This window comes from Zingiber officinale, chromosome 6A (assembly GCF_018446385.1).
Source record: "Zingiber officinale cultivar Zhangliang chromosome 6A, Zo_v1.1, whole genome shotgun sequence".
Classification (NCBI taxonomy): Eukaryota; Viridiplantae; Streptophyta; class Magnoliopsida; order Zingiberales; family Zingiberaceae; genus Zingiber; species Zingiber officinale.
Window position 1 is genome coordinate 142,531,411 of NC_055997.1, and position 22,922 is coordinate 142,554,332.

At 35.6% G+C, this 22,922-nt stretch overlaps 2 protein-coding genes across 3 annotated transcripts; both read right to left on the reverse strand.

Annotated features, from left to right (window-relative positions):
- Positions 1-5,331: 5,331 nt before the first annotated feature.
- LOC121998424 (pentatricopeptide repeat-containing protein At2g06000-like) lies at positions 5,332-7,814 on the reverse strand. Its single transcript, XM_042553357.1, has one exon. The coding sequence runs from the start codon at positions 7,590-7,592 to the stop codon at positions 5,928-5,930; it is 1,665 nt and encodes a 554-aa protein (XP_042409291.1). The 5' UTR covers positions 7,593-7,814; the 3' UTR covers positions 5,332-5,927.
- A 5,853-nt stretch (positions 7,815-13,667) lies between these two features.
- Positions 13,668-21,805, reverse strand: LOC121998426 (protein FIP1-like). 2 transcript variants are annotated; one of them, XM_042553359.1, is made up of 14 exons: positions 21,562-21,805; positions 20,268-20,355; positions 19,943-20,051; positions 19,360-19,409; positions 18,556-18,622; positions 18,060-18,132; positions 17,503-17,558; positions 16,553-16,649; positions 15,986-16,070; positions 15,004-15,066; positions 14,697-14,756; positions 14,253-14,345; positions 14,096-14,158; positions 13,668-14,016 (listed from the first exon to the last, which is right to left on the reverse strand). In XM_042553359.1, exons 1-14 carry the CDS (start codon positions 21,621-21,623, stop codon positions 13,906-13,908), a joined length of 1,077 nt encoding a protein of 358 aa, XP_042409293.1. In that variant the 5' UTR covers positions 21,624-21,805; the 3' UTR covers positions 13,668-13,905. The 2 variants fall into 2 exon arrangements, with proteins under 2 accessions (XP_042409293.1, XP_042409292.1); XM_042553358.1 differs by having other exon boundaries at positions 15,004-15,087.
- Positions 21,806-22,922: the final 1,117 nt, after the last annotated feature.

The window sequence follows — 22,922 nt, forward strand, 5'->3', positions numbered from 1 at the left end:
CACTTTCCTCTGGGGTCCCATTTTAGTTCATTGTAGTGGACTAATTAGTACATATATTGCACATCCAAATATTCTCAAATGGGAGATGTTCGGCTCTTGACCAAAAGACAATTGTAAAGAGGAGAATGCACGATAACTGGTTGGCCTGGTACGTATAAATGTTGATGCATGAAAAATAGCATGTCCCCAAATGGATATAAGGAGCTTAGTTCTCATAATCAATGATCTAGCTATTAACTGGAGACGTTTAATAAATTATTCAGCTAAACCATTTTATGTATGAGCATAAGCAACATGATGTTCAACAGTTATCCCAATAGACATATAATAGTCATTAAATACTTAGGATGTAAATTCACCAGTATTATCAAGACATATTTTCTTGATAGAATATTCTAAAAATTGTGCTCTCAATCAAATTATTTGGGCGAGCAATCTCGCAAACACTAGGCTACGAGTTGATAATATACATACATGTGGCCATATTGTAGAGGCATCAATTAGAACCATAAAATATTTAAATGGTCCACATGGTGGGTGAATATGCCCACATATACTGTCTTGTCTACGTTTCAGAAATGTAGGGGATTCAATTCTAACTTTAAATTGTAAAGACCACATAATAAGTTTTCCTTGAGAACAAGCAGCACACGAGAATTCATTAAATTGAAGAATCTTATAGTTTTTTAATGGTTGTTCATGTGAATTCTTGATAATTATTGAAATAATGTAAAATCAAGATGTCCCAACCGGTCATGCCAAGGTATAAAATCATTTGAGTTAGTAAAATTTAGGTTTATTGTTGCATTTGTTTTTACCGCATATATTATTGTGTAGTACAAATCAGATGAGAGAATGGATAATCTTTCATATATGTGTTTCTTACCCAACATTAATTTTGTTATATAAAGATATTCAATATTTTTATCATGTGTCTCAATGTGATATTCATTTCAATGAATATTTTTAAACTTATCAAATTTCTTTAAGACTTAGGAGAGAATAATGCATTGTCAATAACAAATTTTGATCCTCTAAATAATGATATATTAGTTTTTCTAGAACCTTCAATAATATTTGTACTACCAGATATTGTTTTAACATTACTTTCACCTATTTCTAAATAAAAAAAATATTTTTCCTTTCTAAATATAGAATGTGTCATTGTACTATCAACAAGACATAAATCTCTATTATTGAATCCAAAAGCCATGATATTCTTTATTACAATAAAAAAAATAGATAATGAGAAACAACTTAAAGATTACTAAAGAACTATAATAGCAAACAAACTAATTTATTTTAAAATATTTGATCATCTTAAATATTTCCATAAATATCTTTATTTTTAATCAAATTGTTTATTCGTCTATCAGGATCTGTAAAGGAATAAAAAATATCCAAATGTATTGTCATAGAAGGACCAAGAATTGTGTTATTATCTTGAAAGACAACATTTGTCTCTATATCTTTTGCTTTGCCTTTTAAAGAGGCTTGGTAGAGATCAGTAAGGTATTTTGGCGTACGATAAGTACGTGACTAATGTCCTTTCATACCACATCTATAATATAAATATTTTGAATTCTTTTCATCATTATCTTGTCTATTTTAAACCTTTTTACCATTGTCATTTGTCTATTTCTGGTAGACATTATTGTTAACCCACTTTTAGGTGAGTTGTTTTGTTTCTTTTATTATAATCATCATGATTTTCTTAAAATCAATCATTTCCTTGTATATGACGACGACTGTAACGACCCGACCCTCTTGGCCCATTTGGCGGTCCATTTGGCGACCTCTCATGTCGTCGACCGTCGGCCCTTATGTCGTCGACCCATTTGACGACCTCTAATGTCGTCGACCGACGACCCTTGGCCGTGTCGTTACTCACTAGGACTTTCCACCCGTGGTCAGTGGATTTTTGCCTCCCCCAGGATTCGAACTCTAAACCTCCAGGCTTAAGTATTAGGGTTTATGAATCCTGGTAACCAAGTGAGATCAACGACACAGCCAAGGGTCGTCGGTCGACGACATTAGAGGTCGTCAAATGGGCCGACGACATAAGGGCCGACGGTCGACGACATGAGAGGTCGCCAAATGGGCCGCCAAATGGGCCAAGAGGGCCGGGTCGTTACAATAAAAGACGCCTTTTTATTGTAACGACCTGGCCCCTCGACCCCATTGGACGCCCCAAGGCGGGCCCTCGACCATGTCGTTACTCCCTAGATCTTCCCACCCCTGGCCAGTGGATTTTTGCCTTCCCCAGGATTCGAACTCTAGACCTCCAGGATTAAGTACTAGAGTTTATGAATACCCTGTATTCCATTCATGTGGAGGATTGTTGAAAATGTGAATGGAATAAAGAGGTGGAGACAAAGAAACTCTATTATGCATGGGTTGTTAGTCCCACACTAGAAGTCTCTTAGCTTTATTGTTGGTTTAAATTATGGTACATGTATTGATGTTATAAACATATGCATGGGGAGAAACTCTCTCACACATAGGTGAGTAGCGGTGGATGCAAATCCAGGGCCTAAATTTGTACTAACCAAGTTGACTTGTGTGTGAGTATGATCTACGCACGTCGAATGTCTGACCAGTCGAGGCAAGATTTGCCCAATCGAATAAACCAACATTTTGCAACCGAATCTTTTTTTGCTATCTACTCAAGAGGATAACAGAAACATTAATATGAAATTAATGCTCGATATTAAACCTTTAATGGTGACTTTGAAACGTCTCGACATTAATGACGACATTAAATTCATTATTAATGATTCCGTAACGTCTCAACATTGATGAAGATATTAAACTCATTAATGACATTAAACCCAGTATTATAATTGGTCATTCATTGTAGGCAAGGTGAGGACTCCTGTATAAAGAGGCTGGATCTTGAGTAAAGAATAGAGAGTAGCGGAAGATAAGCTAGAAAGAGAGCGAGAGGAAGAGTAGGAAGCGAACTTTTGTCCACCTTTATTTTCCCACAAAAATTCTCTCAGTCGTGTATCTATTTTACTGAACTACTTGTGATAGTACTCGGGTGCATTTTCAATTCGTCACGAACAACCAGTGCTTGGTTGCGTGCGTGATTTTGTCATTGTATCTTGGGAAACAAACGCTCCGAGAGAAACTCAAAATATAGCCGGAGGTGAGGCGAATTTGTTTTAAGGAAACTGCGTTAAACGTAGGCTTCGGTATCTTATTCAGCGAATTCCCTTCCCGACTCGACGATCAACTCTTGATTTTACTATGCACCGCATCAACTCCGCAATTTAAACCATCAGAAACTTGGCAAAACCAGTCCAACTAACAGTTTGAGATTATCCATTCAGATCAACTCAGATAAATTAGAATTGATTTTATGTAATTTTAATTTAATAACTTACTCTAATATCTCCCGTAATATATTGTCCAACATGTTTCAAATGGTAGAATGGGCGAGATGAGTTCTTAGTTGGCACTGTGAAACGCTGAAATAGGAACACTGTAGGTCGTTGGGGCAGGCCGGTGTGCCGATTCCCTTCTCACTCCGATGATTGCCCTTGCGCCTACACACACCAATGCATCAATGCGGCCACAGTAATGGAAAACGAAAAAGTGTGCTCCCTTTAGTAGGGCGAGGATTCGTGCTCTCTGGCACGCATGCTTGACGAAGCTAACCATTGTCCAACCCCAAGGATTTGTGTTATTGATGCAAATACAAACTGCTAGTGTTTATAGTCCTTTAATGGGGTCAAGTGATCTCATTGTGTTGGTAAAGATGGCTCGCAACATACAACTCTGCAAATTGTTTGTGCTCAATGTATTGTGATGTACGAGGATCAAGCATGAACACAAATCTTCATTTCATGTATATTCTTTTGTAAAGATTCTATGTTATTGTAAAAAAAAAAATAATTGCACTCATCCTAGATGCCTATTCGCAGAGAGATAAATTATAGAGTCAATTTATAGTCAATCGTCAAGTGGTTAAGAGGTGAAATAAATTTTCTCTCCGAGAACATGCATCTGTCAAAAATTAATTTTTATCTTATTATAACAAATCTATCCTCCATTATTCAACTGGATACTCCGTGGAGACAGATTCTATGTTATTGTTACCTACCATCCATGCCTACATTGCTACGCTATAAATTGTGATGTTGCAATGACATGCTGCTCGATCATTGCATTATGCAAAGTCTCCAGCATCTACAAGACCTGATGAGTATCCTCTCGGAAAGGTATGGTAATTGAGATATGAGGTGTTGACATATGAGATTTTAAGATTGAAATTTGGCACGCCCCTTTCTCTATACCTTAGCCAACTGAACTAATGGCTAGTAATCATCTATGATTTATTTCTTCCATATTGACCTAAAGACACAGATTGACAGGGGCACTGGAGGAACGAATCGTCTTTTGCCACGTGAGTAATTATAGAGGAGTGCACAAACTATCCCGACAAGCATCACTACTGAAGCAGGAGAAGAACCTTCACCTAGTGTGCCTTTGTCGAAGAAACAGCTACCATGTTAACCAACTGTAGTGCCTTGTTCTTTTTGTGAAACGAGTTGCGGTCCTCATCTTTGTATTGGCCCGCATTGTAAGAGAATGACCTGCTCCACCATGGCCGAATTGTTCAGCGAGTTAGTGATGTGCCTAAAGTGGCATGGAAGCCACCTTCGACTCCGCAAATCAAGTCCTTGATGATCTCAAGTAATCAAAATACAATACATTCAAATGGAAACAGACAGCTCAATTAAAATACAATACATTCAAACTTATGAGGTTTTAAATGTTCATACAAGAAAATTTTATAGTGATTCAAGAAAAGTGATATTCAGTTCCAAATAAGAAGTCCTCTAATCTATATTCCATGAAGAGCAAGTTCTTTTTACGAGCTTTCTTTCAGAGGAAAGTGTCGCCAGATCTAAAGAAAATCAAGTGGTTCCTTTAAACTGAAAAGGAAACTATTGAAATAGACAAGATATATTGTTTTAGAACTAGATGAAATTATTCCATAGAATATTGCATCTGTTATCATGTGAAATGAGGGATGTTTATCCAAATTATATCATAAACATTCGTGTCTTAGATTTAATGAGCATGTGCCCATGAAACTGTATTGTGTATTTATGTGCATATGAACTGCTGATCTATACAAACTTGCATCAGAAAAATTAACAAGAATCGAAATAGCCTATAGGAGTGGTTCAAACCATTAGATGTACCTTGACACATTACTTGTTAGTGTAAAGTAGTAAAATCCAACTCTCAAAAAGAATACAAGAACAGCTCGGTTGAGAAAATTCTTATCAAAAGACAACAGGATGCTTCAAATACAAAGAGCAAACAATTCTTTGCAATATCACTTGTGTGCAGACACGGAAAAAAAGCAGCCACAAAGTTGGAAAAATGCATATCTTTTTGGCATGAAAATGCCAGCACCAAAAATTTTAAACATAGGCAGCATAAGTAGTGAAATTTCACCTAAACACTTATTTTAAACAACTGCAACTTGTATAAGGAGAGAAAAAAAAAAATGAAACCTTATAATGTTGAATAGATCTTGTTTTAGTATTCTCCGATCTTGTTCATATTATCTCCCGTGAGTGTCAAATCAACCATTTGACAGAAACTCAATAGTATTCATGGATCACAGCAATCACATTACCCAGAAATTAAGTGATGGCACAAGGCTCCTAAAGAAACACAAGAAGTTGCAGATCATAACAATGTGCTTCCCACACCTGTCAAAATCTACATTTCTTGAGAAAACGGCGGCAGAGATCAGTGACCATAGAATACCACAATGAGTGGTTTAACTTTTTTATTCGATCAGTTGGTTCTGTCAATTGTGACCTTTAAAGGGTCCCCTGCTCTGTGATGATCATCCTCATCATCGTATTTCAACATTTCAGCACCGAAGACACCGTTATCACTTAAATAGCCACTGAAATATCCATGTTTTTACCAATGGATGAATGAATGTCCTGAAGATTTGGTATTTCAAAATTTGAACCCCTTCCAGAGGCAAAAGACTTTATCTTGTTGATTTCATGGGGAATCCCAGCCTTTAAAAGACATGATATTAAAGAATCAACTGTTATGCTATCCGGAGTACATCCTGAATTAACCATTTTCTGGAAAATGGCTATGGCTTCAAACATTCTTCCCTTCATGCAGTGTCCAATGATAAGTATAGTGTAAGTATATTTGTCTGGAGTGCAACTCCTTTCCTCCATTTCTAGTAGAACTGAATTGGCCTCGTCTATGTTGCCGACCTTACAAAGCCCATGAATGACAGGGTTGTAAATGAAGGCTCGTGGCACAACATCTCTCCTGCCATTCAGTACCTTCAGAAGATTTCTGGCATCACCCACCTTGTTCTTCCTGCACAAACAATGTATAACAACAGAAAAGGTGTATGCGTTAGGCTTTAGTTCCCTCTGATTCATCTCATCCCAGAGCTTCATTGCATCATTGAGCAGTCCACTTCGGCAATACCCATCAATCAATGAAGTAAAAGTAACAACATCTGGAGGGCAACCACAAACTAACATTCTCTCATACAAAGAAATAGCAGATGGCATATTCCCCATCTTACCATAACCATTGATAAGAACATTGTATGTTATCCTGCTAGGTTTGATTCCAGCACCAATCATCTCATCAAAAACCTGATATGCCTCTTCCATCTTGCCGATTTTGCAATAACCAGAAATGACAGATGTGTATGTGACCACATTTGGCACCGATGCACTATCCGATCGGACTTTCTGCAAAATCTTGTGTCCATTATCAACCTGATCGGCTCGACAGAGCCCATCAATAAGAATGTTATAGGTAATAATATCTGGCACGTAGCCAAAGCTCTGCATCTGGTTGAAAACCTCTAATGCAGTATCCATGTCACCTACTCTACTAAGACCCTTTATGAGTATATTGAAGCTACATGTATCAATGGATAGAAACTGAAAGCCTAAATGCTGTCTCAGAAGAAGAACGGCATCACTAACTCGTTCTTCCCTTACTAAAAGAGTTAGGAGCTTGTTGAAGGTGTAGGCTTGCAAGCGGTATCCGTATTTGGAAACTGCAGCAAGAAAACCAGTGGCAAGGTCGAATTTACCGGCCTCGATACAGGAATTAGCCAGAAACTCCACGAAGGAGCCATCCACAGTGTGGCCCTCGCTCGCCATTTCATCGAACAACTTCAAAGCGTCATCTTGGAGGCCGGACCGGCAGAGGCAGGAGATCAGGAATGTAAAAGCTTGGGGAAGGTGGACGACGCCGAGATCGGAGCGGCTAAGGTATAAGAGTCCAAGGGCGGATAGAGGATCGCGGAGGCGACGCAGGGCGGCGAGGACGACGGAGGGGGATAGCACTGGGCGAAGGGGGGAGAGGCGGGCTTCGGCCGCGGCGGGAGTAGGGGCGAGGCGGAAGATGGTAGAGACTATCTTGGCTATCCAGAGATCGGAAGGGTCGGGGCTGGGGTCAGAGGCGGTGAACAGGCGGCGGTGGGCGGGGCAGGCGAGTAGGAGGAGGATGCGGCGGAGGCGGCAGCGGCAGTAGCTCACGGAATGGTGGAGCGGGGCGTGTGAGAGCATTTGAGGCGGTCATGGAAGCGGGCGCTGCTCACCATGGCCGTGGGGAGTAAGCAGGCAGCATGGTAGAGAGACTCCGGTGTGGACTTTGAGAGACGGTGGCGGTGTTACCTTAATTGTAGTAGTACGAATATTAGGGCTGCTGTAGGGCGCAGAAAGGAAGAGAGGACCTAAACGGAAAGATGCGAAACTTGGGGTGGTCGATACTAATTTCATAATGAGGACATAGGCGAGTGGATACTATAATGCCCGATTCATAAGAAGAATGAGTAATATTATTTTTCTAAATAGTAATAAATATATTTTAAAAAATTTAATATTATCTTTTTAGAATAGTAAAAAAAATTTAGAAAGTAAAATTATTATTAAATATAATAATAATAATAATAATAATAATAATTTAAATATTTTAAAATATATTTATTTAATATGATATACAATAAATAATGAGGGTTAATATTAAAAGAAATGTGAGTGAAAGAGATACGTTGTTATAATAAATATGTGGTAGTGGACCTCATACTTTTTGATAAGGTGGTAAGTATTATATAATAAGGGTAGGTTATAGATTATCTAACAAATCAAGTCGATTGAATCAATTCGGGTATTTACAACGTTGGTCTTTCAAAAAAAGGTAGATCCGCTACCTTAGCGATCCCTTAGTGCCGGTTCCACGGATATAGAGGGAGATTCATGCAGGTACACAGGTCATAGGCACATGGCGGGGTAAATCTCAGGTCGTCAGTTCCTGAGAATCGACCCCTGACTATTACGCCAGAGATATCATGCGCTCATCGTCTGCACTACGCCTTGGGAGCACAACGCTGGTCTTGTAACACCCCAAATTTCATGATTTGGAGTCCTAAAAGACCTTATTAAAATCTAGAAATGTTTTAGAAAAATTCTAGGGATTTTTAGAAATTTTTAGAGTATTTTTATGTAATTTTTGGAGTTAGTTTGGTATTTTTACCAAGAGGAAGAAGTTAAAAAAAAAGAATATGTTGAAGTCGGATTTTGAACCCAAGATCTCGGACCCGGATCCGAGTCTTAACCGAACTCAGACAACCAGCTGATCCACGGTTGTTTTGTTATAATTTAAGGGAATTAAATATAGTTAAGCGATCTTAAGAAACGAAATAAAATTACCGTTTAAAAAAGAGCCGAGGGCGGCTCGAACCCAAGACCTTCGGGAATCCGACTTTCCAGCGGACCAAGCGAGCACACTGATGTTTCGTGAACAAATCAATCACGAATTGGTCTTAAGCCATAACCCTAGGTTATAAAAGGACAGGTAAGAGAGGGGTTAAGTTATTTTCTTTTCTCTCTTTTCCTCTTCTCCTCTCTCGCGTCGACGACTCCTCTCGGGCGAAAAACGCAGCCGAGCTTTAGGGCGTCTCCGGTGGCCGGCCAAAGGCTCATTCAAAGGCTTCTTCATCTCATTGCGTTCCTCTCGTCGAGGAGGAGCCGTGAGCACAAGGAGGGACCGAAAGCTCGAGTTCTCCGAAGCCCTAGAATTGTTCTCGCCGGCTGTAAGTCCAAGGAACCGATGTAAGTTGCTTACTCACCTGCAGTAGGATAGCTTCGGATTTCTATTTCTTTTGTATTCCGAACTTGTGCTGTGAAGAAGGTTAGATTAGGGTTGCTGCCGTGACCTTCAAAGGAAGAATAGATTGTGTTCTTATCTAAATCCTTTGTGTCCTTAAGTTATCTAAAATAGTTTAAGGATTCATGTTTCCTTCAGTCTTTAGTTTTCTGCCGAGAATATCAGAGAAGAGAAACGGATTATATTGTTTCGAATTATAGATTTGGTCCGGTTGTGATCCCTCTTACCAGATGTCTAGTTGCCCATAATGATTTAATTAGGGTTGCTTACAAAAGGGTTAAGCTGTGAATTTGATATATATGTAATCAGTATTTGCTTTGGTTGCTTGTGGTTTGCAATAGAGTAATTCGGATTCCTTTATTTACTGCCATGAATTGAAGTTTATATTATTGGTTTTCTTTGCCATCTGATGAAGCATGATTTGGAGAATTAGGGTTGCTTACAAAAGGGTTAAGCTGTGAATTTGATATATATGTTGGTTTGAATAGCTATGTATAGCATTTTGCTTCCCTTATATTACTTTCTTGCCGTGGAACTATAAACAACTCCCACCGGTAGGCATGAGCATGAGCAGATCTATTCAAGTGAGCATTTATATTCATTCAAGTAGAAGTAGGCATGAACAGATACATTCAAGTGTGCATTTACATATTCATTCCGTTACTTGCTATTTAGATTTAGTAAATAACATGAACATGTGCAGATTTAGATTTCTAGTTCCTTTGCTATTGGAATAACATGAGCAGATTTCTAGTTTCTTATGTTATTAGATGTGCATGAGTAGCCCTCCTTCTAAAACAATCAATTTCTAGTTTCTTTAGAGCTTAATATGCAGAATTGTGTTAGCTTAATATGCAGCATTTTAGTGTGCAGATTTTTATTAAGTATTAGTGTGCAGAATTCATTTACCCTTAGCTAAACATGTGCAGATTTTTATAAGCTTAGCATGCAGATTTTTATAAGCATAGTATGCAGATTTTAACATGCAGAATTTTATTAGCATAGTAGGCAGATTTTTTGGGTTAAGCATTTCAAAGTTAGATTTTGCTTAAACATTTCAGTTTCTTTTAAAGAAGTATTCTTTTAGAAGTATTAACAAGTATAAGAAAGATAAAGAAAAGAAAGAAAAAGGCCAAGGCCTTAAGTAGATCCCAAAGTCAAGACTTTAGGGATTTTGGCACACAAGGTGCTAAAGAAAATGTCGAGGCATTATATAGAAGTATTTAAAGATAACAAGTATTTTACTTTTATCAGTGGCACTGAACTGGACTCTCTGTCCTTGGGCTGGGCTCCCATAGTCGTCCCTAGGTTTAGATAACCTAGTAGTAACGGCTCGGCCGACGGTCGACGGTCGACGACCATAGGGTCGCCAAATGGGCCGCCAAATGGGCCGCCGAATGGGTCGGGTCGTTACAAAAGTAAAAGCACAGTTGCCGGGCCCAAGAAGAAGTTGATTATTATTTTGAAGTATTATAAGTATAAGTTTCTGAAAGTTTTACTTAAGTATAAAGTATTTAAAGAATAAGTCTTTAAACAAGTGAAATAAGATTCAGAAGGTGTTTAGAATTCAGTAAGCTTAGTTCTTTATGCTAGCATGATTGTATAGATTTACTTTACATGTTTAGCCTTTCAGTATGTTCCTTTCACTAGTAGATGAGCATGAGTAGATTTCCTTTTGAGCATTCAGTTTTAGATTTCAGTATATCCTCATGCATATCGAGATTTTGTGAGTTAGATAGCGCTTACTAAGTAAATTTTTGCTTATAGACTACACTTCCTCTTACTGCAGATACAGGAAAGGAAAAGATATAGAAAGGAAGGCGACAAGGAGGCGTTCGAAGGATGTGTGATGCCAGGACTATGAAAGCCTTGGGACTAGGAAAGAAGTTTTAATTTAGTTTTTATTGTCTTTTGCTATGTTAGGAGTATTTGAGATAGTATTTGTTATTTTGATATGATTAGGACGTAGTAGAAGAATTGTAATCTTGTGTGATGATTTCTTGTGTTGTTTTCTTTATTTTGGATTTATTATACTGCGTGGTTGATTGATATGTGTTCCAGCCGCTTGTGGCTGAGTATATATATTGCATGTATTGTTGAATAAGGTCACCGGTACAGGGGAGACTCTGTCGAAATTTTTCGGTAGGGTTTCCATGTGATTTTTAATCATACCGGTTAAGTAGAGTTAGTAGTTAAGTAACGGTCATCCTTAGAGAGTAGTAGTAGTAGTAAGAAGGGTGGTCGTTACAGGTCTTTCAAGACTGCACCAATAGTGGTGTTGATTTGTGCTAACTAGCACCGTTGTTGGTACCGATTTGTACAAATTGGTGTTGGTACTGGTTTGCGTAAAGCAACACTAACATGATGCTAGTATGTGCAAATCAGCCCAATGTTGGTGCTGGTTTGGGCAGACCAGCACCAACAGATCAACACCAATGTGTGTAATCCAACACTACGTTGGTGCTAGTTTGCGCAAACTAGCGCCAACGTGCGTAAATTAACACCACATTGGTGCCGCTTTGAGCAAACCAGCATGAACATGTGTAAACCAGCACTAATTGGTGTTGATTTGTGAAAATCAACACTAAGGTGTGCAAACCAGTTTAGTGCTGGTTTGCACTGGTGCTAGTTTGCGCAAACTAGCACCAATGTGATGCTGGTTTGCGCAAACCAACATCAACGTGATGCTGATTTACATACGTTGGTACTATTTTATACAAGCATCAATATGCACAAATTAGCACCATGTTGGTACTACTTTGTATAAACCGGCACCAACAGACCAGTATCAACAATTAGTGCTGCTTTGTACAAATCAGCACTAGTGTGATATTGGTTTGTACACGTTGATGATATTTTGCGTAAATCAATATCAACTCTTGGTGCTAGTTTGTGCAAACCAGCATCACATTGATGTTGGTTTGTGCAAATCAGCACTATGTTGGTGTTGATTTGCACAAATCAGTATCAATGTTGGTGTTGTTTTAATTCTGATTTGTATAAACCAACATTAATAGCGGTGCTGTTTTATGTAAACCAACATCATTGTGTTAGTGTTGGTTTGCAGACGTTGATGTTGTTTTGCACAAATCAACACTAATATTGATATCGCTTTGGTGCTAGTTTATATATAGAAGATATAAGAGAATTAGAAATTAGCATCATTTTATATACAAATAATAGAAGAGAATTATTATATGCAGATGAAAAACTAAAAATTTTGGATTAAAGTCACGTAGGCTGTCACACTTAAATTTTTTTTATTTAATATTATAATTTAACTTTTAAATTCTAAATATAAAATTTTATTAACATAATGGAGAACTAAAAATAAAAAAATAAAATAAACAAAAAACATTAATCGAGATATCTTAGATGATCCGAAGCACCTCAACCTGTGATGATCCGAAGCACCTCAAACCTGTGAGGGACACTACCACGCAGGGAGCTCGCACGGATGTACAAGACAACTACTTTTTCCCTTTAATTCGAATAAATCCAAAATACAGCCTATACATATCAAAATTCAACAATTTTTTCCTTTAATTCGTCTATGGAGTAAATTCAAAACAAAATTTTAAGCAGATTAATTTAGAATATTCATCCTTATTAATATTAAATCAGTCTCCTCCTCGTAACGATACAATGATTAAAAGATAAGGTATTATTATATAAAGTTCATCACATCTAAATATGTCTTCGTTCGTATTTTGATCATTTACATTAATAATTAGTAATTACTAGTGATTTATCTCTTCTATATTAGCTTAAGAATGAATTCATGAGGTGTTAAAAATCACCTTATTAATATCAAACCAAAGTCACATTTATAATTTTTTTATTAATAATCTAAATATTCGAGTTTTGTACCACTAAAACCAAACCTTTAATTAATCAAGTTGTCCATGGTTGAAATTTAGCCTTTTTATCTTTTGAATTTGAGAGTTTAAATTTTTTTTAATATTTTTAATTTATTTAAATGATTAATTAATTTAATATTATAAATTTATTTATTTATTTTGAAAAAATATTATTTATCTATAAATTTTTATTTAAAAATTTAATAAAAAACGTAAATTCTCAAAAATATAATATTATATAATTGATTTAAAGACAATGTTAAAGAATCAATTAATATCATATTTTATGAATCAATTATATTTTTTCTCACCTAGTTTTTATATTTAATTTTTAAAAATAATAACTAATTTATTTTTATTAATAATATTTAATTAATTTTTTAACAAGATAAATTCATTTTCTAACTGACCAGATTCAGATTCTCACGTGTCATCGACTAAACTAGCACTCTATCATATGATCTACATCCCCATTAAATAATATACGTGATTTAGACTTAATAAACAATTAAATAAAATTCCTGTAATAGATATTCAAGTAATGATGGCATACGATTAAATAATGATAATGATAATTAATATATCAGTAGATAAATCACTTCTAATTCACAAATATGGCTAACGATGATATTCATGTAAATATGAATGAAACTCTCAGAACAATGTTTACATCGGCGATTTTATCTACAAGCACTCTGACTCAAATCTCGGCGTAAAAGATCGATCACTTGGTATCCAACAATGAACTCCATTTAGGAACTCCACAGTTTTAATTGGCGTATGTCTTTCGCCAAAAGTACCTTCTATACAAGTACACAATCAAGGAGTAGGCAGTGCCTATTTTGGTGACAATTTAGCTTTGTTGCGCATCAGTCTGCTGACCGGTCGGTTTGCTTCTCAGCTCCGAGATGCTCTTTTGAAGTTCCATATTCGACAAGCGCTCCGCTTCGAGTGCTCTCTCGAGCTGCATCAGACACATTAGTTGCAGATTCTACTAAAATGCTGGTAATATAAAGTAGGCACTATGGTTTTAGTAAATGAACCTTAGCCGCTCGAGTGCTCCATTCTCCTAGTATAGCTCTTAGTCTCTCGTTCTCTTCGATATACTGCAGTAAGTTTAGTCTAAGCGAAAGATGGCCTTTCGAATAATCATTTATCATTTTCTAGTCTATTGAAAGGTACAATGTTTAACTTATGAACCTGGTTGTTTGTTACTTGCATGTTCTGAACTTCGGTGTCTCTCTCAGCAATTAGATTACGAGCAAGGCGGAGTTCAGAATGCACTTGATTCATCTGCAAAGCTTATAGAAGACGACTTAATCATACAGCAATAATATAGTATGCTCCCATCTAGTAGTTACTTCCGGATATCCAATTAAGGTAGTAAGACATGCTTATTGGTGAGGGAAATTGGAAAGACTTTCATAAACAGGATTATGGCATTCCACTAATGATCAAAAGTATAACAAAGTAGTGAATAAACAAGTACGTATATGACAGCAATATCAGCACAAAAAATTTTGCATATTTCACTTGCATTCTGTCTTTCTTTTTTAAAATAAAAAAGGGTTTACGTAATACAGACGTTCTAATATGAGCAAAGAAAACAGCTTTAGGAATCGACATGATTACATATTGTCATACCTCGGCAGTCAGTGCTCGAAGTTCTTGATCTCGAGAAGCCAACAAATGAGCAAGGTCAACCTAAGCAGATATAGAGACAAAGAAGGTAATGGATTTAGAAAAAAAAATAGGTAAAAAGAATACTTCTGCATAATCTGATCTGTCATGTTTTAGAAGAGAATTGACCAGTCCACGGTTTACCTAGATTTACTAGAGAACTACATGATGATGTATACGAGTTTTATTACCATTTCTTTTTATTCCAACCTAAAGCCTGTTATGGAGGAGCAACGTAATCAAATGAAAAATCAAGTAGATATTTGCTGACCTGTGGGGTATTTCCATCATCCGATCTTTGATATTTGCTTAAGCATTCTTGTAATCGGAGAACCTGCAACAAACATATTTGAACCTAGAAAAAGGTGATGTATAAAGTAAATCAACTTGGCATCGACTTGTATTCGCTGGCTCACCCCCCATGCATTATTTTAATATATCTTAAAATGGACAAGTAGAAGGCATATATTGATTTTGGTTGTCAAAAATGCGTTTTACTAATTTTTCAATGCAACAAATGTGTAGTTCATACACTAGTGCATCGAGTAAATTAACAAGTTATCTACAATGTACTTCTACTTTATGTTAAAAAAAGGTTAGCAAAATAAAACAGTAGTTGATTTCCAAACAAAGAGAAAAATAGAATGGAACACATATAAATGATGGTAGATAATAATTTAAAATTTTGTTCCATGTCGGTTAACATGGGCAAAACTTATTGTTTCACCCACCCAAAGGCACACAGAATGGATCAAAACATCGGAGTTGCATTCTGTCTTCTTCGCACAGCTTCCAATGAAGGGATTCAGCTCTGTCCGCTTGCAATCCATTGATGGAAGCTCCTCCAAAATATATGAAGGCATGAAAAGCTCAGCATGCATTCTTACTCCATTTCTTCTTCCCTGGATTCCTCATACTGATCAATACTGGCACCACATCAGTCCACCATTGACAACATTCACAAATCTCATTCTAGCCAAGGATTGAAACCCCAAGAGAGAAAAATAATTCAAACCTTGGTATAGACTCTTAAAAATGTGAATGCAAATGAACTATGCTAAAAATTCTAAAATTCAGTAGTTGAAATCACAATTTTCAAAAATTAGCTAGAAATAATAATGCACGTCCTCTCAACTCAAAAAATTACAAATATAAATGCTCACCAGCCAATTCATACAAACTAGAATGCCAATACAAAAGCAATTAAACTAAATATATTTGAATAATAATTAATTTGCTAATTCAGTAGCTACCTCTTCGTTCAAATAATGAAGATTTTCTCGTTGGTACTGGAGTAAAGCCATTTGTTGGTCTGAAAGACGACCACCATCATAATATCTATCATACCAAAAATACAGTGATACTGAGAATGAAGTGTCAAAGAACACTATGAAAAAAATGCTAGGACAATCACTAGTGTGTACAACATTACAGCTAAAACAGACTCATGTAATTAGAACAAAATCATTAAATGAGCCATAGTTCAAGCAGAAACAAAATAATCTATAAATATCCTGTTGATTAGCATTACTGCTAATTCCAAGAAGTCATGTTATATTTAATTCATCAAAGTATTGTTAATCTTGCTCTGCTATGAAAATAGACATGTTCTTTTGTTAAAAATAATGTTTTAAACAATTAAAAATACAAAAGTGTTAAATAAAAAAAACTTGGTAACCCTTTTCTTTATTTCCTAGGCATAGAGCAGGATGTACATATCAAAGATGCAGTTGTTAAATAACTCAATTATGATCCATCATATCAATAGTTTCCTTTAAAAGACTAAAAAAGCTAAAATCAACAATCACTATAAACTCAACCTCCGGTCCTCCAATGAACTCGATGGTTGTAATGCCGAGTAAAGAGACTTCAAAATATCAGGTTGGCCATCCAAAGAATTGTATTGATGGATATAGCCTGCAAAAGCCAAGATCTTTTATGTAAATTAAACTATCATGAAGAATTTCATTATTTACTTGGGTGATACTCTCAATCCTCCTCTGGCATATACAAATAAAAAAGTTGAATAACTACTATGAAAGATATATTTTAAATGCTATGATGCACTTCTGCTGATCTAAACAGAATAACAACAGCATAAATTTTTGCCCCTGACCAGAGGTGAGCATAGTTTACAAGTAAATCCTGAATCATTTGGGAAAGATCTGGATGAGTGGGTTCTGTATAAGTTTTGAAACATGACTAACTAGGTTCTGCTTCCCAAGCTATAGAAGTGGTAATTTTAGGTTTTTTTGGTTCCTACTATGGAAACACTTGGAACCAGAATTAGGACCATAATCACAACATATCAAAACCCTAGACATGACTAGCTAGGTTCTGCTTCCCAAGCTATAGAAGTGGCAATTTTAGTTTTTTTTTGTTTCCTACAATGGAAACACTTAGAACAAGAATTAGGGTCATAATCACAACATATTAAATGTTAGCGCCATTTAGTTTTTAAAACTTCTTTAATGATTCATAATCTACATTTATAAACTTTTTTTTTAAGTCCAGTTAGTACAACATTATAACTAACTTAGTAAAACTGAAGAATATGTGCCTAAAGAATAATAATTAGATAGCTAAGCACAAAAGCTGACAAAAAAAAATAAGATTACTATGGAGTTGTACCCTGGTGGGTAGTCACTTTTATACTACTTGATCATATATCTCAAATCTGTAAACAAATTTTGCCAAACCATCCAATAATTGAAATGCATCTAATTACTATTTAAAATAGATAAAAACAGACTATGATAAGTGTACTGACCAACATATACACTCATAAAGCATCCAGCGCAGATGACTTCAACAAGCATGACTATCCTACAAATATGGAAGAATAAAAGGATTCAAGCAATTAGCAAGACCATTACAAGCACTATCAATTTTATATTTGAAAAACACAGCAAGATTTACTTGATTGGAAACAAATAAAAATGAAAGGCATCATGCCAATAATTGAAAGGGAGTCTTGGCGCAACGGTAAAGTTGTTGCTTTGTGACCAAAAGGTCATGGGTTCGAATTCTCAAAACAGCCTCATGCAAAAAGCAGGGTAGGGCTGCGTACAATGGATTCTTCCCCGGGACCCCGCATAGCGGGAGCTTCATGCACCGGACTGCCCTTTTTTTATCATGCCAATTATTGTTTGAGCCTCTGCACTATTATGTAGGCATCTTTATGTGTTTACATTCACATAGTACTGGTTTTGTAACAATAACAACAATCAGAATTGTACCATGTACACACCTATCAGAAACCTGAAAAGGTAAACAGAGTAACCTGAAGAGTTGGATATACGTTGCTGAGGACATCAAGTGGCATACCTCAGCAATGTTTCAACAGATAATATCTTGATATATGGTTGCCAAACTAAGACAAGTAGCATCATTGCAGTTCCTGCACCACAAAAATGCAAGAGAGTAAGTTACTAAGTGGCTTGGCAAAACTCCATAAGAAAAAACAGCATGCTCACTTCCATTCATTTCCATGCTTTAATCAAGTCATTGAGTAGAAAAATGTATACAAACTAAATAGATAATTAACTTTTAGCATAAATAAGGGAAAACATTTTGTCCCTAAATTCAAGGGAAATATAAATGGTGAATTCTCAATCTAGAATGCAGAGCTTTGTAATTTAAGTAACCACATTCTCTTCCTTTCCTTGATCAACGGTTGTATGGCAAGCACCATCTCTTCCGGTGATCACAGGAAATTAGTACTGAATATATTCATTTAATTAGGTTAGAAGTACAACTCCTTGGAGGAAACTATATCGGCATACATCATTGAAAAAATTAGTGAACTAATGGTATGACATACCGTAGGTGATGGTAGCAAAAGGAAGTTGAGCAATGTGCTTCAATCTTTGACTGAAAGAATAATAGCCCTGAAGACATGCAGAAGCCATTATTAGATGCTTCTTACACAGTGACTTACAGGGGAAAGGAATAAAAATGATATCTTCTTAAGTTCTTTGTTCAATCACCTTCATTCAGACCACTACAACAAGAGATTTATATGTCTATCAAACATATAAGAATAAACAAAGTCAATATCAACTATGTATCAAATCATTCACCATCAAAAGTTTGATACCCCCAATGCAAGTGTTAGCATTTCAGCAGATAAACTTCCAAATTCTTAATATAGCCAACTAGGTCCACAAAATGACATTTTTTTTTGTAAAAAGTGATTATGTTGACAACCTTATCTTTGTAGCTGTCTGAGTTTTGTGACATTAGATTCCGACAAAATAAATTGAGGTGTCTTATTGCAACCTAAGTAAGAACCTGAAATAATTGATTCAAGATTGCCAGAATATAAACATTTTATTTTGTAATTCTGTGGAATAACATTGTGTCATTAGGGAGATTACAAATGTGTTTCACATCATTATTGTGTTTGCCACTTCCACAAGTTTCCTACCAATTGTTTGCCTGTCGACATGTTTGCACATACCAAACAGTTTCCAAGGATACCTCAAAGAGACAGTTTTGCCAGGAAAATGATACTTGTATCTAACATCATGCTCATGGAATTCCTAAAATGATACTTCACAACAAAAGGGAAATTTGAAAAGAGAAAATTCAGATGGAGAGTACAAGTGGAAGCAACATGAAGTACCTGCAAGCGCACTTTTTTAACCTGGTAAACCCAGTATTGCTGAAACATACCTGTAGCATGTCAAAACACATGGTTATAATGAGATACTAAACAGCCACTAACCAATGAATTTTTCTGGGCAGGAAAGGAAATACGCCAAAGTTATACAAATATAAACTAAAGAAAGAAAGCAGAGAGTAGAGAAAACAGTAAAGAGATTAAGAAGCACCTAGTTTATGACATATAATATATTATTTAATGACTAATATTTAATAGATTAGAGAGGAAGAGATGATGACATTGTAAGATAAATAACACCCTCACCATATAGAAGTAAAAAAAAGAAAGAAATAGAAAGAGGGCTTTGTTTCAGCTCAGCTTCTAGCTAATTAATTGGCTTCTTGTCACCCAAGATCACATCTTCCCTATTTCTTTCATCTTTTCCCTAAAACTGACTAGGATTGAATTTATATATATATGTCAAGGTTGAAACTAAAATCATAAACGATCAGAACTAAAAGCGCATAAAATGAAGTAATTGAACATGTTTGAACACAAATGAAAATTAAAAGTTAAAGAACATCAAAGAAGTGAAATACTAGACCTGTAAGGATCAAAATTAGAACATTGCAACTACAAAGCAGCGTTGGAATTAACTTTGGCACAAGAATAAATATCCATGGAGCTGCTGCAGCTACAACAGCATACCCTGCCTAAAACAATGAGATGAAGCTGAGTATCTTAATGATATGAAGGAAAGAAAGATAGAAAAGATACTCAATAGTGGGAAAATAAACAAGAAACATGAAGCACTATAGTTTATTATAAAGAAAATAACAGAACATGAAAAAGAAATCCCACTCCTTGGAACGTTGATTCAAAATGCTCATTAAAGAGAAAACTGAGTAAAATGGAGAAAGTATACTTGCCAACAAGAGACAATACAAAGCACTACCAAAGATGCTCCGAGGCTCTCGATGACCAGATAATGGAGCTTCTTGTATGATGTCAAGAAATCTATAACACATTAAGAAGAAAAAAAGCTTTAACAAATACAAGTAGTAAACTCCAAAGTCAAAACAAAATAATAATCAGAAATCACCCACAATCTGCAATCACAATCTAAGAGATATATAAGGATCAAGTGATGCAATTCCATTGAAAAAGAAATAATGGTTCCATTCGTGAAGCTAGTTCTTTAGAGCCATACAACACCAAGAATGGAGACATAATGAAGAGACTGGGCTTAGTGACCCTACTGTACTGATCTTGGAATACCATGTGTAAGAATTTACCTTGAAGCGTTTTGTTTTTTTGTTGCCACAGTACTTCACAATCCATATATGTTGGAGAAGAAATAAAAGCAAGAACAACTAAAAGGATAAATTATGTATCCTCCAAGTCATTCCTTTTGTTGTTTAAAATGTGTATTTGATTGCCAAATCTCACCTATATATGGGAACACATTAGGTCATTGAAAACTTGGTACCTTATTTATATTTCTAATGATTTGTATGATACCTTTTAATATTTGTTAGTTTTATGTCAACACATCTTCAATGTAGCAATGTTAGGTTTAATCTACAATGTAAACTTTTTTTTTAATTTGTAAAAGAAAGAGCAATCACTTTTTGAAAAGGAAATAATAAATAGTAATAATTTCTTACCTTTTTTCAATGTAGCAATGAACATTCTAAAAATCAAAAGGTATATCATCTTCTTAAAAACTACTAGGATAGATTGCCCTTTTTCTTATGCTTAGTTAGATAGATTTATTAACTTCAATACTTAGAATATCAATTCTTTGGAAGTGAAGATGTGGATTTTTTTTTTGGTGGATTCAGATTACCTTCATCGTAGGATTGCATAACTCTACCCCTAGCCCGCACGAGTAAAAAGATGCTTATTCATCTTAACTTGATTAACAAATTAAACTCTCCAAACAACACACTTCCACAACACCTAAGGTCTTCCAAAGTAAAAAAATTGATATTTCAGCACCCATGTAAATTTCTAGTAAAAAAAAAATCTGTAAAGCAAGCAATCAAACAAGAATATATATACAAAAACAGAAAATTAACAGTGTAGGGGGAAATTCTCTCTTCGTAACGTCCAACAACATGACCCTAAATGGATCATGGGATAAACGGAGACAAGACTAGAAAATCGGGCACTTAATCAATTACACGTGCGGGACGGAATTAGGGATAGCTGAGGGTTTACAGGTTGTTTTCGTCGGCTGTGAGGGAAGCGGCCGGAGAGGTGGAGGGTCTCTCGTGGGACATCGCCGTCGCACATAGAAAAGACGAACAGGAAATCCAATCGAGTCCTCCTCAGTCTTCACTCACTCTCCTTTCTGAATCTCCGATCGGCGCTTGGGATCATTCCCCTTCTCATTCCTCCGCGAAGCCAGCGAACGAGGAGGCGAGACTGGTCGTTACAAGATGCACCAATTGCGATTCGACCGGGTTTATTTCCCTAAATTGAAGAGCGAACCGCCTCGAACACTAAAAAAGAAAATATGTTTTTTTAACCTGCAGGTAAAGTATCAAATTATCGAAAGTTTTAAAATAATTAAATCACGTATCCATTTCTTATCCACTGATAAAAATAAATAGTTGGATCAATTTTTTATTTAAAAATTAACCGATTGAGATATTTTTTAGCATTCAAATTAATTTCTTCCTATATCAAAAATTTAAAATTTCAAATAAATTAATTAACTGATTTAAAAAAAAAATCAATCGATTGATTTATTTTTTATTAAAATTAATTTTGAGTAAAATTGATTGATGAACTAAACATCTTAAATTAACATAAAATTAGTTCCTATATATTCAGCTAGTTCTACTGATTATATTCATATCCTCAAATATTAATTTAACCTTATTAAGAGTAGTGATTTTTTAAATATAAATTAAAATTTTCAAACATATTCATATTCAAAAAAATCATTGCTCTTAATATATTAAGTCAAATTGATATTTGAAAGTATAAATATAATCAGGAGAATTAGACAAACATATAAGAGTTGTTTCATGTCAATCTATTGTCGTTTGTTCCATAAATCGACTTTGGGCAAAATTAGCTGATGAACTAAACATCTTCGGATGGATATAAAACTAATTCCTATGTATTCGTCTAATTCTCTTGATTATATTCATATTCTCAAATATCAATTTGATCAGATATATTGAGAGCAATGATTTTTTGAGCACGAATTATATTTTTTTGAAGACATTCGTGTTCACAAAATTAATGCTCTCAATATATTAGATCAAATTAACATTTGAGATCATAGATATAATAAAGAGAACTAGATAAATACATAGAAAGTAGTTTCATATCAATCTAAGGATGTTTAATCCATCAGCCGATTTTGCCTAAAATTGACTGATGGATCAAATGACCTCAGATTGGAGTTCAAATCCTCTGTCCCCAATATCACCTGTCCTCGTGTCCCACTCATCGCCCCATCTCACTGTCGACGGCCTCCGGCCGCTGCCCCGATCAATACTATAACTCTTGGGGAAGGTGAACCCAAGGGGGTCGCCATCGGTACGATCGGCACCGAAATCCGGCTG

Bases quoted from the DNA above. Each gene is read 5' to 3' on its own strand.
- LOC121998424 (XM_042553357.1), bottom strand. From the start codon at position 7,592: ATGCTCTCACACGCCCCGCTCCACCATTCCGTGAGCTACTGCCGCTGC.
- LOC121998426 (XM_042553358.1), bottom strand. From the start codon at position 21,623: ATGTCCCACGAGAGACCCTCCACCTCTCCGGCCGCTTCCCTCACAGCC. The intron at 14,346-14,696 runs GTATGACAATAT...TAAGCTTTGCAG, and splicing joins TTCGAGCACTGACTGCCGAG to ATGAATCAAGTGCATTCTGA. The intron at 14,017-14,095 runs GTTCATTTACTA...TGTCTGATGCAG, and splicing joins GGAGCACTCGAGCGGCTAAG to CTCGAGAGAGCACTCGAAGC.